This window comes from Caloenas nicobarica, chromosome 6, assembly GCF_036013445.1.
Source record: "Caloenas nicobarica isolate bCalNic1 chromosome 6, bCalNic1.hap1, whole genome shotgun sequence".
NCBI lineage: Eukaryota > Metazoa > Chordata > Aves > Columbiformes > Columbidae > Caloenas > Caloenas nicobarica.
Genome location: NC_088250.1, coordinates 20,609,182 through 20,624,230, shown reverse-complemented (window position 1 = coordinate 20,624,230; position 15,049 = coordinate 20,609,182). Strand labels below are relative to the sequence as shown.

The 15,049-nt window shown below is 38.3% G+C and overlaps 1 protein-coding gene across 5 annotated transcripts in view; it reads right to left on the bottom strand.

The window, feature by feature from the left end:
- The window catches only part of METTL8 (methyltransferase 8, tRNA N3-cytidine), a 28,399-nt gene extending 13,507 nt beyond the window's left edge, over positions 1-14,892 (bottom strand). For 3 of the 5 annotated variants that reach the window (XM_065638116.1, XM_065638115.1, XM_065638114.1), the window contains exons 1-4: positions 14,758-14,837; positions 14,230-14,334; positions 8,121-8,276; positions 3,666-3,757 (exon numbers count right to left, since the gene is read on the bottom strand). In XM_065638116.1, coding sequence (XP_065494188.1) covers positions 3,666-3,757; positions 8,121-8,276; positions 14,230-14,234 — 253 coding nt within the window. In that variant the 5' untranslated portion in view covers positions 14,235-14,334; positions 14,758-14,837. Of the gene's footprint in view, positions 1-3,665; positions 3,758-8,120; positions 8,277-14,229; positions 14,335-14,757 lie in introns of those variants that run through there. The other 2 variants (XM_065638118.1, XM_065638117.1) reach the window with 2 other exon arrangements.
- Positions 14,893-15,049: the final 157 nt, after the last annotated feature.

Here is a 15,049-nt window from a genome sequence, read left to right as displayed (position 1 = left end):
GTAAAGGCATTATCAATACAGAGCAAAAGGAATACTTTATGAGGCTTACAGGCTGTAATCCTGTTTATAACTCCCAGCTTGCCATTTTACAACAGCACGACTGCTGATTCGGTTAGTGATTCACCAGAACCCTCAGACCTTCTTCTGCAAAATGACAACCTAGCCAATTCTTCCACAACCTAGTATTTTTTTCAAGTGATTATTCCTAAGCAGATTATTCTGCATTTATTTTTAGCAAATTTATATCTTTCAGATCTTTTTTTCCCCCACCTTTTGTCTAGATCTTACTGAATCCTAATCCTGTCCTTCATACTTGAAACATCTCTTCACTTAATATGTTCTTCACTTAATGTCATCTTCAAGCTTCCCATTTCCTGAGGCCACTAATGATAATACCAAGCAGAACTGGACACTAAACAAACCGTTTCTCTGCCCAGCACAGCCTTCAATTCTGAAAGGATCTCTCTAGGCATTCATTCACCCAAAAGCAGTTTCATTAGCTCTCGCTTGCCTAACTTGCTTATGAAAATGTCAAGTAAAGCAAATCAGAAGCCTGACTAAGGATAAATTTCAGGACGTCTGCTGGTTTTTTCCCTATCTCCAGGGCTTGTAACCTTCTCCAAGAAGGAAATTAGCTTGATTTTACATGATTTATTCTTGAAAAATATTTGTTGGCCAATATTCATCTCCTTTGTTCTTCCAAACCCAGTGTCTGCAAGCTCTGGATTTTCTCTTCCAGGAATTGAAACTAATTCTCTGACTCTTCTCTTTTCCCACCTCCCTTTTTTAAAAAAAAGTAATTTTTTTTTCTGCTTTCCCAGTCATCCATGTTCTGTATGGATGTACTTTGTAACCTGTTCTTTCTCAGCACAAGATCTTTCCTCCTCCTCACTAGGAGCAATTGTGCCAGCCACTGGACTGCAGCTAACCCTTTCAAAGGAAGGCTGATAAAAAGATAAGAATTACAGCTTTTTCAATGTCTCTTTTGTTGATGGTTTTCCCTTCCTCATCCCTCCTAAGCATCAAACCAAATCTTTTTCTTGTTTGTTTGTTTGTTTCCCTTTGTTCCCAAAGCATTTACAGAACTGTTTCTTGTTACCCTTGACATCTCTTGCTGAGTGTACATCACATAATGTGTTGCCTTTTTAATTTTGTCCCTACTCACACTGACCCATTAATTATTTTAATATTATTTTAATAGATTTAATATTATTTTAAATATATTAATATTTTTAATTTAAGATATATTATTTTAATATATTTTAATATAAATGCACAGAGTAAGTATATGGTGCATTTCTCCTACTACTCTCATCCAAATCTTAACATACTATTTCCTAAATCGCTACAGCTTTTCAGAGATAAACAAGGCTGAGAATTATCATTAGAGGCACAGACAGGCAGCGGGAAGTGGCAAGGAGGTGGCAGAATGCCTTGTCCTAGAAATCTGCATAATTTTTTAAATTTCACATTTAATACATCCAATTGTATTATTAAAGGGTAAGACCCAGACATGCAGAGTAACCGTACAGACTTGTTTTAGAATGTAAGTGTAGAGTTGATTGAGGTCATATATACCAGATTTCAACAGTGTAAGTTGTACATTCATAGATTGCTCAGCTTCAGTATTAAAAAAAAGACCTTCAACTCAAAAAGTTCTTAAATCATTATCACCCCTTGTTATAGTCACTACTTTTCTACAAGTCTGCTCAGAATCCTTGTACTTAAATTTCCATCAGGTTTTCCAGATTTCAGAACTGAAGGAAAGCAATGGCTAAAGTTGGCCTTTCAAACTGGATTACTATGGTATTACAAAGATTCAAGCAAAAGAACTCTTTACTTTCCATTCTTTTACTGGCCACTCCTGCCCTACTGTGTAAGAACCATGCATGCATTATTATTACCAATTTTTTCTTTCATTTTGTATATTTAAGTGGCCTGACTACTAGATTTGCCAAAGCATGTAAAAATGACAAAGCTAATAAATGTATAACCTAACAAAAAAATACCTTACTTAGTCAACTGATTTTTCTCCTTATAGAATCTTTCATTCGCTAGCAGGCATGCCTGAGGAGAAACTGGACATGCTAATAAGTAAATCAAATTCCTAAAGGTAGTATTATGAGTTCATTCAGTTTAACTTCGTTTTAATGAGGCTCACCAGAACTACTCTATTTTAGTGTTATAATAGTATTATTGACATTGGTCTTTTCTTTTCCCCTTACTGTAATTTCCAAGGCCCCAAAATAATCTGCTTGTTGGCCTCAGTCTAGTTCATTGTTTACACAAATCAGCCAAAACTTAATTCCACTTGCAGAACGAAGCTAAAGCTTTCTGAAGGAACACTATCAGCAGTGCTCACCTATTCAAGTTTTAAACAGAGGGGCATTCATAGGAAATGTCCTTGGATTCTTGTATTTCTTGGCAATAGACAAATGCCTGATCATTCCATTTCTCACCAGCACAAACTAAGTTCTAATTAATTGTAGATGAAGAACGAAAGGTTCCATGAGTCACATGGTTACAGAGCTTACTTCTCAATTATGAGCTCTTTTTCAACTTTTATACAAACCAAACAAAAATATTAGATGTCACTTTTTAATAACAAACATTGTTCTCCTGTATTCAGATAAAGAGTGTGAGAGGTAACAGAAAAAGGCAAGATGACAATCCTCAGAACCTTCAAAGTGACAAAGGGCACACAATCCAAGACACCTTCATGGGTAATTCAAATAAACTCCAACACATGCCCATGTTACATTAACGAAACTGAGCACAGGATCATAATGACACTACCTAATTTGACAGGTTCAAGACGCACTAAGGAAACTGAGGCCCAGGACATCCAAGTAATTGTTTTCAGAATATCTTTCCAATAAAGGAACAAATTAAGAATCCAGTCTCCTATGTTACTATCACGTTGATACTCCAGCTTTAGCATACATAACTATCCTACAGTTTAGTCCAGGGTTTAGTTTGCCAGTTTGAACCTAGAGCTATTGTTCTTGAGAAACGCAGAATACATTGTTTCCCCTCTGAAGACATGTGTGAAGCTCCTTAATCATTTACAGAGCAGACTCTGCACAATGTATTGGAACACCTTCCACACAAAGCGAACACGCTGCTTCCTGAAGCTCTCCCAGCTGAGACTGGCCTAGGTAGCAAGCTGGGACCAGCTGGTACCAGTGCAACTTTCACGGCACTGGGCTGAAACATGGTGCAATGTACAAACACCAGCTCCCTGAAGAGTCCACAAATCATTAAAAAGCATTTGAATACTGTACATGGGAACTTTCATCCCCAGCACCCTAGCTGGCTGCAAATTCATTCCCTTTGATGAAGTAACAGCCCTGTGTAGTAGGAGTTTTATTCTGCAGAAATGCAAAAGGAGCCAGAACTTGCAACTGCCCCATACTGATGAACTTGTTTTACATAAAACCTATTGCCCACCCCAAACACAAAATTGCTCAAATAAATAACTGAATTGCTATAAAAACACACTTTGAGATGATCTTTTGAGGAAAAAAGGAAATAAAAAAATCATGCCAACAAATTTAAACAAGAGAATGTAGAAATAAATAGGCTTTCTCAATTTTAAACCATCCTTAAACGCTTTAATAAATAGCATTAAAATAGGGATTTTTAAGCCATTACAAATTTGTTACCTTGATCTTCCCATTGGACTTTCACAATTGAGTTCTCTACCACTTTTTCCTTGGCAGCCTCCTCTTCTTCTTGTGACCACTGCATGTGGTCCCTGCAAAAGGCAGTTAAAGAATCCACCTTTAAATAAGATTTTCCAGAATCTTTTTCCCAACAGAAAACAGTCACAAATTAGCTACACTGTCTGAAACACATTTTCTTTTTGAATGCAAGCAAATGACCACAAGGAGACTGACAGTTAAAAACCAAGTTTCAGTGTATGATAGAGAAAAATTAATTACTAGTTAGGTGAATCTCAAGTGAAATGATTAGGAAACATCTTCCAACTGCAAAGAAGCTGAAGTAGTATGCATTTTTTTCTTAATAATAAGATTAATCTTGTAAATTGAGTGCATTTACAGGAATGTATTTTGAGTATTCCATTAAAATTTTGTTTCGCTGGATATAATAATAGACCTATCAACAAGCACTCTGATGCAAGAAACTTCTCATGTGACTAATGTTTATGATGATGAACAAAGGTCATTCAGCAAATGAATCAGCTGTTCCTGAAACAGGGAGCATAATCCACCTATTCAAATGGAAGGGCTGGAACTGATGAAGGGGATTTTACTTATTTGGGGAATAGAGACAGGAAACATTTAGAAGAAAGAATGAGACATTCCTAAGAAAAGACATCTAATGCTGCAATGGTTCCGGACTCTATGCTATCTATATTCGTGTAAAGTGGTTCACTGAATGTTATATTAATTCATTAAATGGTCACAGAAACAAGCCAAGATCTTACCCTGATGACTAAACTGCCTTTCCTGCAGATTTGGTGTTTGGATCAGGCCGCAATGGGGAGTACCAAAAAACGTGCTGCTGGCAGCTTCTAAAAGCAAATCAGCTGTCCCTACATATCATCCAGTCCAAACAATTTCAGAAATCAGATTAAATTAGGTAATATAATTCAAGTAATATGTTGGATCCTAATCGCACTGAAATCAATTAACTGAAAGCCTATGACTAAAATTCCATTGGTTACTATGGGAAAAGGAATAAGGTGGCAACTTGAAAAGACTTGATTGCCTCTAAAAGCTAATGCGCATCTTCCTGCTCCATGCTTGGTGATGTGTAGGTAATTCAATTCTTAGACCTTCCCTTATCCTCTTTCGTTAATTGTGGGAGACTAATTGGTATGTATTTGTCTGCTTGCCTCAGACATGATTTCCACATGTCTACTGAAATATTTCTCATTATTGTCCCCAGCAAGTTGCCTCTCCCCTTCCTGTATTTGTTCGGATACCCAACATTCCCGTGCAGCGTCCAGGCTCCGACAGATGTGCTGCAGTAGAAAAGAACGGACTGACCAAACCATTCCTAGGCAGCCATCATCTTGGAAAGACTTGCTTCCCTCACTGCTACCGCCAGTTTTTACCTTGCCTATTCTAACAAGCTGAAACCAAGGACTATTCAGATGGCAATATCTGTCAGAAGGGCTGACTGTATCACTTGCTGTGGTATAAACTTTAGCTGATCAATTTTAATCCATCACTGTGTGTCTGTCAGAGCCCTTAAGGGCTCTACACACAAAACTACAGGTGCCTGAAGTCCTCCATCTTCATCAACAACTGTTTTTTTCCATTTATTCCTCCTTGGAAATTCATAAAGCTGAAGAAAGATCTCTTGGCTCTTTCCTAGAAATTTCTATATGGAGCCCAAACAGCAGGACTGTAGCAGCACTTCTTGATCAAAATCTGCAGCAGAGGGGACAAGGCACGGTTCTTCTGCAAACTATTTACATGGTTCAGTTGTTTCAAATGAGGCAGGTCCTTCAGCAATACAAGCTGGCAGGAACACAGGATACAGAAGAATTCTAAGCACAGAAGTGTTTAAACACAGAAGTGTTTTAAGCTGAACAAGGACAGCAGTAAAGCAAGCTACACATTTTAACCACACCAGGAACTGTTAACATGAGTAGGCCTGACATGAGATCGAGCAACACTACTTTACGTTGAGCTTACTCAACTTATCCCTTTCCCATTAACTTGTTTGCTAACATAGGTCTTAATTATTTCTGAAAACTAACATGTGAAAACTATGCCAATTACTAACCTGAATAGAAGCAGACATTTTTTCTGCCAATGTTTAGTATCATTCATTACTGTCCTCTCAAAATGACAGAAAAGCACTACAGCAAATACCTAAAGCACTAGTTCCCAAATTTAGTTTGCTCAGTAATCCCAGCAGCAATGGTAGCAGCTCTTGGCTCCCTGCCAATTCACACACAGGCAAAAAGAAGGATGCCACTTTATGAAGTACCAAAGATGATGAGTGGGAAACGAAAGGACATAAATCCTCATACATCAACGCTGGGGAAGAGGTACCTCTTATGCTCACCCTGCATGATCTGTTTAGCTCAACCCCCACTCATGCTGATCTCCCTTGCCTATCCCTAGTGAGAATCCCGCTGACTCAGCCAGCTTCAGATCCAAGGACCTCCCCCCACTTCATAGCCAGGTTCTTAATTTATCAAGACTTATGCAACTTCCATGCAGCCTCTGCTCCAACTCGGCTTCATCTGGTTTCCCTTGTGAGCCACGTGGATTCACCTGCAGATCTACTTTCTGAACAACCCTGTTCCTTTCAATCCCACCTTCACAATCCATCCCAACCATCTGCATCATAGTTTGATAATGCTGTATTAGGCTGTCAGCAAAGGCTAGCAAGAAAAACTGAAGCTACACGTGATCAGTTATTTGGAAGTAAATTTAAAAATTAAACAAAACTGAGTTTCGTCAAGGTACAACGCTATTGAAAAAGGGTGGCCTTTTTCTTAAAATCTTTTCCTATACGGACTATATAGCCTACATCTGAATGAGTGTTCACACCGGTAAAGGATTTTTCTACCTAGCAGGAGGTTCCGAGTCTGGAAGATGCTTAAGAACTACACCACATATAGATTTATGAAGCATAGAGATAAACTTTACACTCCTTTAACAAAATAAGCAGCCAGCTTCTGGCTTCCTTGACCAAGGAACATACAGAAGTATAGATAATTCCAGATTTGGCTTTAAGCTGGTATGTGTTGAGGACCATGGCTTGAAGACACCTAGTTTAGAAGACAGGTAACAGATCTATTTGCATGTCTTATCTCATGAGTTAAGCCCAAATTTATAGACTAAAAAAAGAGTAATGAAGATATTAGTTTATTAACCAGAAGACAATTTTTCGTGTTATATTCTTCTCATAAGACCTTTTGATTCATCAGAATTTTATTAGAGAAACTTTTGAAATAATTTATATTAAAAAGTAAAATGGACTACTAAAAATAATATTTTTTTTAAAACCCAGCAAGTTGGAAACTTCGTTTCAGAACAGAAGCTTACCCAACAACTTCTCTGAAAGTTGCCAGCAGGGGACACCTCTGAGGTATGACATCAGCGTAAGCCCTGAAACTTGTCATGTGTTACTTCTATGTTATGTTACCCATTGGTTATCATTAGCCACATCCAGTCACTTCTAATTTTGCTAAATCTTTGCTTTCAAAAATGGAGTGCAGCAGAATTAAAAAATATTTTTTAAAATTATGTAGAAAATAATTTATTGTATAGCTTCTATATTCCCCACTTCTCTTTTCATCAAATATTTCTTGTTATTAAGTTACGATCTATAGGAATAAAAATTCCCAGTCTTCCAAGTATCTTAGGCAGATATTCCTGTACTTTCTAGAAAGATTTAGATATTCTTCTATTCTTCTTATACGTCCTGTATCACTTACTGGTTTGTATTCATCTCCGTTCCACAGTCAAAAATCCTGGCCTTTTCAGTCTCAGTTTTCCCATTGCGTTTACTAGCATTCTCACTCTTTTCTGAGCCTCCATTAATTATGAAATACCTTTCAGAGATGGAGCTGTACTGCTGCAAATCAGGACAATTCTTATTCTTTTTAACATTTACATATTCATGTTTTCTTTGGTATTATATAACTTATTTAAGATTCAATTTACTTTTTTTGACAATTATGCACTCTATAGAAATCTCTGAACTATCTGTTATATCTTCAGTATCCCTTTAGAAGACAAGTAGTTTACATGTTCATTGTGAGATGGTGTAAATTTTACAATACAGCAGTAATCCAGTATGCAGTGTTACTGTACCTAACTGGTAACTTTCTGCCATTATAACATGGAATACTTATGCTCTACACTTTCTGTCTCATAATTCATTACTTATCTGCAACAATATTTTGCCTTTCATTCCACAACTAACTACATTCTCAGCAGCTTTTTACACAAGTCTTTGAGAACCCATAACCGTCAGGTTACTGGTGACAGTCTTGGGTTGTCTCCAGCATTACCTTTCAACCTCTGTTCTCACAGTCTATTGTTACACAGACACACCCCCCCCCATTATTCACCATAGTAAATAATGTACAAAAATATATGAAAATCAGCCTTGAAGAAACATCTCACCACATGTTATGCTCAAAAACCTTAGAAGGATCGGTTAAAATCCGTGATCCAAGTGGAACAGCTGGTCGTCTAGTGCTTTGGTGCCTTTGTTGTATCTTGCTTTTCCTCAGAAATAAAGCAGAAAGCCTTGTAATGAAATTCATTTTGTTCAGAGACCTGAAAACACAATTAACTCAAATTACAGTTTTGCTGTAACTTAATTATGTCACTTACATGAGAAACTGGTCAAATAATCAAGCACCAATATCAACTTTAGTAATAATCTTTTACTATAATATCAATTTAAATGATTTTTAGAAAATAGCAACATCTCTTCAGTACACTGAAAGCTCAAATAATCCCAAAGTAGGCTACTGGAATGAAACCAGTTGAAAGATAAATTATTTGGTATAATTTTGAAGTCCTACCAGATTGGGGAGGTGGGGAATGCACAGTAAAACAATGAACCAAGTTTGACATTGTACCTTAAAGAAGTGATCAGTAAAGAAACCACTTGTTCCAGTGGGTACACTCTGTCATTAAGATTGACATTTTTCACCCCATTCACTAGGTAACTGTCTTCAAAAGGTTTCATTCTAGAACCATGACTCTGGTTTTACATTTTTAGATGGGAAATGACTTTAATTCTTTTTTAAAGTGTAAACATTATGCACCAGAAAACCTTCCAAAATTTCTGCCATTTATCCTCCTGATCCCTCTTTAATGCTCTTTGAAATGCATGGTTTTAAATGTTAAATTTCTATTCATGCAAATTATAAAGTGCTTGAGATTTTTCTATTACATGTATAATTCTCTCTTATACAGTTATATTTTACTTTACTTGAAATCTCTTCATACGGTATTAATAATGAAACATAACAAGTGTGTGTAGCTAGTACCAGCATTTTGTCTTGTTGCGTTTTGGGTTTTTTTGGCATATTCTTGTTAATGTAGACTTTCTAGGAGATGAGTAAAACTAAATACCCCTCGTACTACTTTTACCCTGATGTGCTTTTGTGCTTTTTTCCTTCAAGTGCTCTGCATATGACCTCAAAAATTATTCTTATTCCTACTTTTTCCTGTCTTTTTTGAGTGCTTCTTCTGTAAAAACCACACATAAAATTTTAATGTACTGGAAATACAAAATGTAGTTAGAAAAGAACAGGCACAGTTTAAATACAGACAGAAAACATTCTGTACAAATTGGTTACAAAATGAAGATCTTTATCTTGAGGAAAATAGCACTATTTGATCACAAGTCTTGTACTGTGAATAAAAAAAAAGATGAATTTGTACACATCAGTACAAAGGCTGGCAAAGGAATGACTTCAATTAAAGGAACAATTTCTCATTTAAGGTGTACTTTTGGATGAGTCATGCTTTTAAAAGGGCATTGTTTATTCACTTTAAGCGTACAGGAAAAAAGAGAGAGGAAAAAATATGAAAATTTCTTTTTATTTGTCAAAGATTAAATAAAATGGGGTTTGCCTTTTGGCTGTCAATGCCAAATAAAAATGCAGATAAATTTTGGCTGCTAGAACTGCAATGTGACCGGGACATGGGGCATCACTATACAGTGAAAATACAACACTTATTCCTATTAAAAAAATTAGAATCTCTTCTAATGTTAATGAGTTTATTATGGTTCTTTTTTTTTTTTTTTTAAATGTGGCTCGGTGACTAGAACAATTCCAGTTCATACTGTAATTACTACAAACTGTTCATGTTTGAAAACCTGTATGCATTTTTCATAAGATAATGCATAATCATTAACATATAAGGAATATTGTGACATAAGAATCATGAGACATGAAAATTAACACACCATGACAATTTATGCAAAATGTATAAGTTACATAAAGGCAACGTTCTTGAAAACAAAAACAAATAGAAAATCCCTCAAAGCCCCGAACTACAATCTGATCTAAAATTATTAAGTCACAGAAACGCCTGTATAAAGATTCCATGATTACACTGCAAACTGTTTACAAATCCTCTTCCTCCTTCAATCATGCAAAAAAGACCTGAGACAGTATCTTGCATTTCCTGTGCCAGCATTGATATTCAACATAAAATACAATGATTCAGCTGCCAGGCTAGTCATGTAATTTTTCTTGGCTTTCTACATATCTCAGTGAGAACACGAAAAGATGCGCAGATGGGAATTATAGTCAGATGACTAAGATGATCTTGCATCAGTAAAATCCAGAGATGTAGCTCTTTTGCCTTTGTGTGACAAATGCACAAGTTTAGCTGATAAATTCTGAAACATCGAGAAAATGCAAGGAGAGTGGGGTAGGTGGGGGAGTGACATTTACTGTTGCATCCAGTGTTAAACATGAAGGAACTCCTTGGAGACACACATGTATATCCCTGATAGTTACTGTGATCCATAGATCATGAGATTAATGGGCAATCTGGCAACTAAAAGTTCAAAAGGCATCTAAATGACTTGGACGCCCAAATTACATTTTCAGAAGCACATCATCCACATCGGACAAACTAGAGACACAGGAGAAAAGAACTGTTCTAATCTTGGTTTTTAAAATAGTGAATTACACACCAAAACATGCACAAACCACTTCATTGATCAATGAAATCCTTGAGAAGTATCAGTTCTGAAACTGATGTCAGAGAAAACAAACAAACAAACAAAAACCAAAACGCCCTCCCCCCCCCCAAAAAAACCACCACCACACCAAACAACCACCACACAATCAGAAATAACCTGTCATTTTTGTCTGAGAACCTAGTTCAATGAACTTATCGGATAAAAACATTTTGACAGTTGACTGGTCTCCGGCTGCAAAGCTAACAACTCCTTCCATCTCCAATCACTAATCCTACTTCTAGAGTTTCTGTTATTAAAGAGTATGTGTAGCTTATGTACATTTCTAGGAAAAAAACTACCTCAGAAACAATGAACTTCATAAAATTACTTCTTCTGCTTGGCACCTAGAAGCTTATCTACACAACATTTGACAATTAATCCCCAATGCTCTGCTGTAAAGTGTAGCTGATCTGTTTTATCACCATCAACACTACCCAAACTCAGAATACCTCACACAAAACAGATGCAAGTGGCAATCATGCATACAAAGTGAAAAATTCTTCAAGATAATAGTATAGAGTAACACAGTAATAGAGTAACACAGAACATATAACTATAAATTACCAGTGGCTATTTTTAAAATACATGCATATTAATATTTCTTAATATTTCAAATCAAGGGCAGGGAGGAGGGGGACTTTGCTGTCAACAAGACTCATTCATTAAGTGAATGCTTAATGCTCTTCTATTCTACCAAGAGGGAGCCCTCCTGGGCCTTCACGATTAGTCTTTCAATGATATAATTTTAAAAAATTGTGCACATTTGAAACAGGATATTTCACAACTTCTCAAACTCAGCAGATCTAAACCTCTCAGCTGTTTTTCCTTCTCCTGCAACATCCCCAGCAGTGATGCCGACCTCCCAGCCAGCACACAGCAACTGCAGCAAAACTGCTGCAGAGCACTGACTACCAAGCGGAAAAGAACAACAAAACAAATAATTATTTTGATTTATTCTGCCTCCTGTAGAGACAACACAGTTAACATTGGTTAAAAAGCAACAGCAGATAAAACCAACCAAACAAATCCCACCAGATATGATTTTAACCACATGTACAGAAATGTTGAGTAAGAGGAGGCTGTTCTTACACCACGTGCCATGTAGCCTGTTAAAAAGTCATGCAAAGAGGAAGAGGAAATAGTTTATACAATGGTCAAGGGAGTGAGAGAGAGAGAGAGAGAGAGAGAAAACTGCTCCTTTACTAAAAGCATTTACTTCAATTACCATAGATCCAGGAGATCAGCAATAGAACTTGAAGGTACGTCATCTGGGATAAAATAATGTACGTAGGTACTATATAAAACACTTCTAAGAGTAAGAAAGCAGACAAACAGCTATTATGAACAAGCAGAGAGCTAAAAGTCCTTGAGAGTTTAAAAGACAGAGTATTTAATTCATTAATTTTGTATTAATTGAGAATTGTTTCTCAGCCACTGTTCTCCATCTTGATCCTCCTGTTGGAATTATTCTGCTGTATAAACCACTTTTGCAATATCTTATAAAACTCCAGATTTTATAATTGTATTTTTATTCTTTTATTTTTATGAAGCAATCATACCATTCCTATAAAAAAGGTAAAACATTCTTCAATAGAGACTGTGAACTGCAACACTCACTCTTGTTGGCATATGATTCTATTGATCTTGGAAGACAGTGAAGGCAAAGAAAGCTCCCTCCGCAGGACTGAGGGAATCAACCCCACTAGTTAATACGTTTTTAAGCTGCTGAAGACATTTGGAAAAATGCAACTGAAGAGTAAATAATGGCAACTGCAAGATCAAAGAGTCATGAATGGCCAACAAGGAAGAAAGAAACAAGTACCTTAATCATATTGATGTATTTTATTTACTAAATCTTTCATCAATTAACATGAACGTGAAATAACCAACAAAAGCATTTTATTTGAATTAATTGTACGTGTGGAGTTCAGTTGCTACAGGTAACTAATGTTAATTTGTTCTATACTAAACTAAACCTGAGCTCCTATTTCTTCTTTTTACTTGTAAAGGCAGGGGACAAAACATTCTGACAGAATCTCATAAAAAATGCTGATTCAAGAAAATCACAGTATTTTAAATAAATGTAGCAATTCTGTTGACACTTTAACATATTAAAACATTGTTATCATTTTTTGAAATGTTGAAAGATTTTGGTTTTATTAGGACAAGTGTTTTGTTGAAACTGCATTCTTTCAATTTATAGTAGAGATGTTCTGACTTCACTATCAAAGACTATTTTGCCATTAAAATTAAACTTCCAGAAAGTATTTTAACTGAATTCAAAATACTTCAACTTGTGAAGAATACTTTCATTCCAACTGAAGCTAAAACTGTATTTTGATATCCTAGAATTGTTCTTGGAATTGAATTTCTATTTTTGTACTGAATCTATTTATAGCAACATTTTCAGTGTTAATTGTTCTGCTGTTTCTTGTTTCTAACACCTAAAGGCACACTCAGAAACAGTGTCATTATAAATATTATTGACTAAAATAATTTGAATAATAGAAACTAAGAAGACAGCAGGTCACTCAGTACAAATTCCTTAAGCATTGCATAATGTAAAGAGGCAAACTCACATATAATTCTTTAGGCTACTATCCTGCAAATACGTGTACAATTGTTTAACTTTACAGACAAGATGTCTTCCTACATACCAATGAGTGTAGGATATGGGATTTAAATACCTAAGTATTCTGTGCAATCCTTTACATTTTCCTCCCATTTTTCCAAACTTTCTATGAGGTAATTCATGTCCTTTCCTGTTATTTATACAGCAGAATACAACATGAAGCTCATTTACTAAATTAATCTATAACAGCAAGAGGAAGTCATCAATGGTAAACATAGCTCAGAAATGAGGCTTCCAAGTTAATCTGTGCACCCTCTGCTGGCCGGTGCTTCCATAGGGAGGGGAAAAAAACCAAAAACAACCCACAACCAACTGGGTTGACTTTCTGTATACACATACATGCACAGTGAACGTACATCTACGTCTCCAAATACATCCTTCAATCACTTAAATCGATTTTCAACCCTATCTTCTACAAAATACTGAACATGCAACTGTATTGCCTGACAATCAAAAGATTATTTTTCTCAACACAAACCACGTTTTCCTATTATTTAAAGATGCTGAGAACAGAGATAGAGCAACATGAATTTTACTACTACCTATAATTTACTTCGAAGAACCCCGTTCATTTACAGCCCTGCAAGCCGCCGGATGCGCACACGGACTTTGCTGGGCTGCAGCCACGCTGCCAGCTCGGAGCCCCTGGCGCTGTTGCAGACCCACCAGCCAGGGCGCGGAGCGCGCCGTCCCACCCCGCTGCTCAAGGAGCAACCGCGACCACCGCGTCCGTGTGTTTAGCTCACTTCATCCGAACAACTGCAGAGCACCAGAAAAACACAGGAATCTGCCTTCTGTTATAGTATCAGCAAAGATTCAAGGTTCCACTCAGACATCCCGAAGAACAGACCCAGATACACATAAAAGATAAGCAGCTTCCATATTACCCCATTTAGGGCGACTCTGGCAAGGAAACGAGCTCTTCCACAGACTTTCAGTTGCTCAGCAGGCAAGCGGCTGCTGCAGATGGTGACAACTTTTGGGACATAGCTCTAAAAACATAAAAGTGAAGCGTCATCCATGCCAAGAAGTTGCTGTTGGGCCTGGAGTTTCAAAGAGACTCTTCACAGCCCCGCCCACCGCCCGAGCACCCGCCACAGGCCGCGGGGAGCCCCCGCTACCCAGCAGGGGGCAGTGCCGGGGGCCTCCCGCTCCAGCGGAACGAGACTGAACTGCGGGAGGAAACTTCCCGCGTTTTCTGAACGGAACTGGCGCTAACGAAACTGTCTCGCCTTTATTGAAAAACGACAACGCGTACAACGCTGCCGCTGACACGCCTCACAGGCCGACGCGCACGCGTTTACTTTGGTCCCCTCAGCGCAGGGCCCGGCAGCCGCAGCGGAGCCCGGCCAGGGGCGCAGGACCCGGCGGGGGCGGGTCCCGGCGGGCCGCCGCTGCCGGCGGCTCTCACCGACCTCTGCGCAGCGAGCCTTCTCCTGCCCCGCGGTCCTCCGTGCGGCGCTTCGGCAGCGGCCACGCCGCGGCAGCAGCCCCCGGAGCGGGGCAGCGACCCCGCTCCCGCCCGCTGCCTGCGGGCACCGGCGCGGGCGGGCTGCCGCGGGGCACGGCGGGAGCTGTAGTCCGGGCGCGCCGCGGAATGCCGCCCGCTAAAACTACCGTACCCGGCGCGCCGCGGGGGGAGGCGGGGGCGGGGCGGGGCCGCCGCCGCCTGGCGTGCGCGGTGACTCGGCCTCGTGGCGGCGGGGC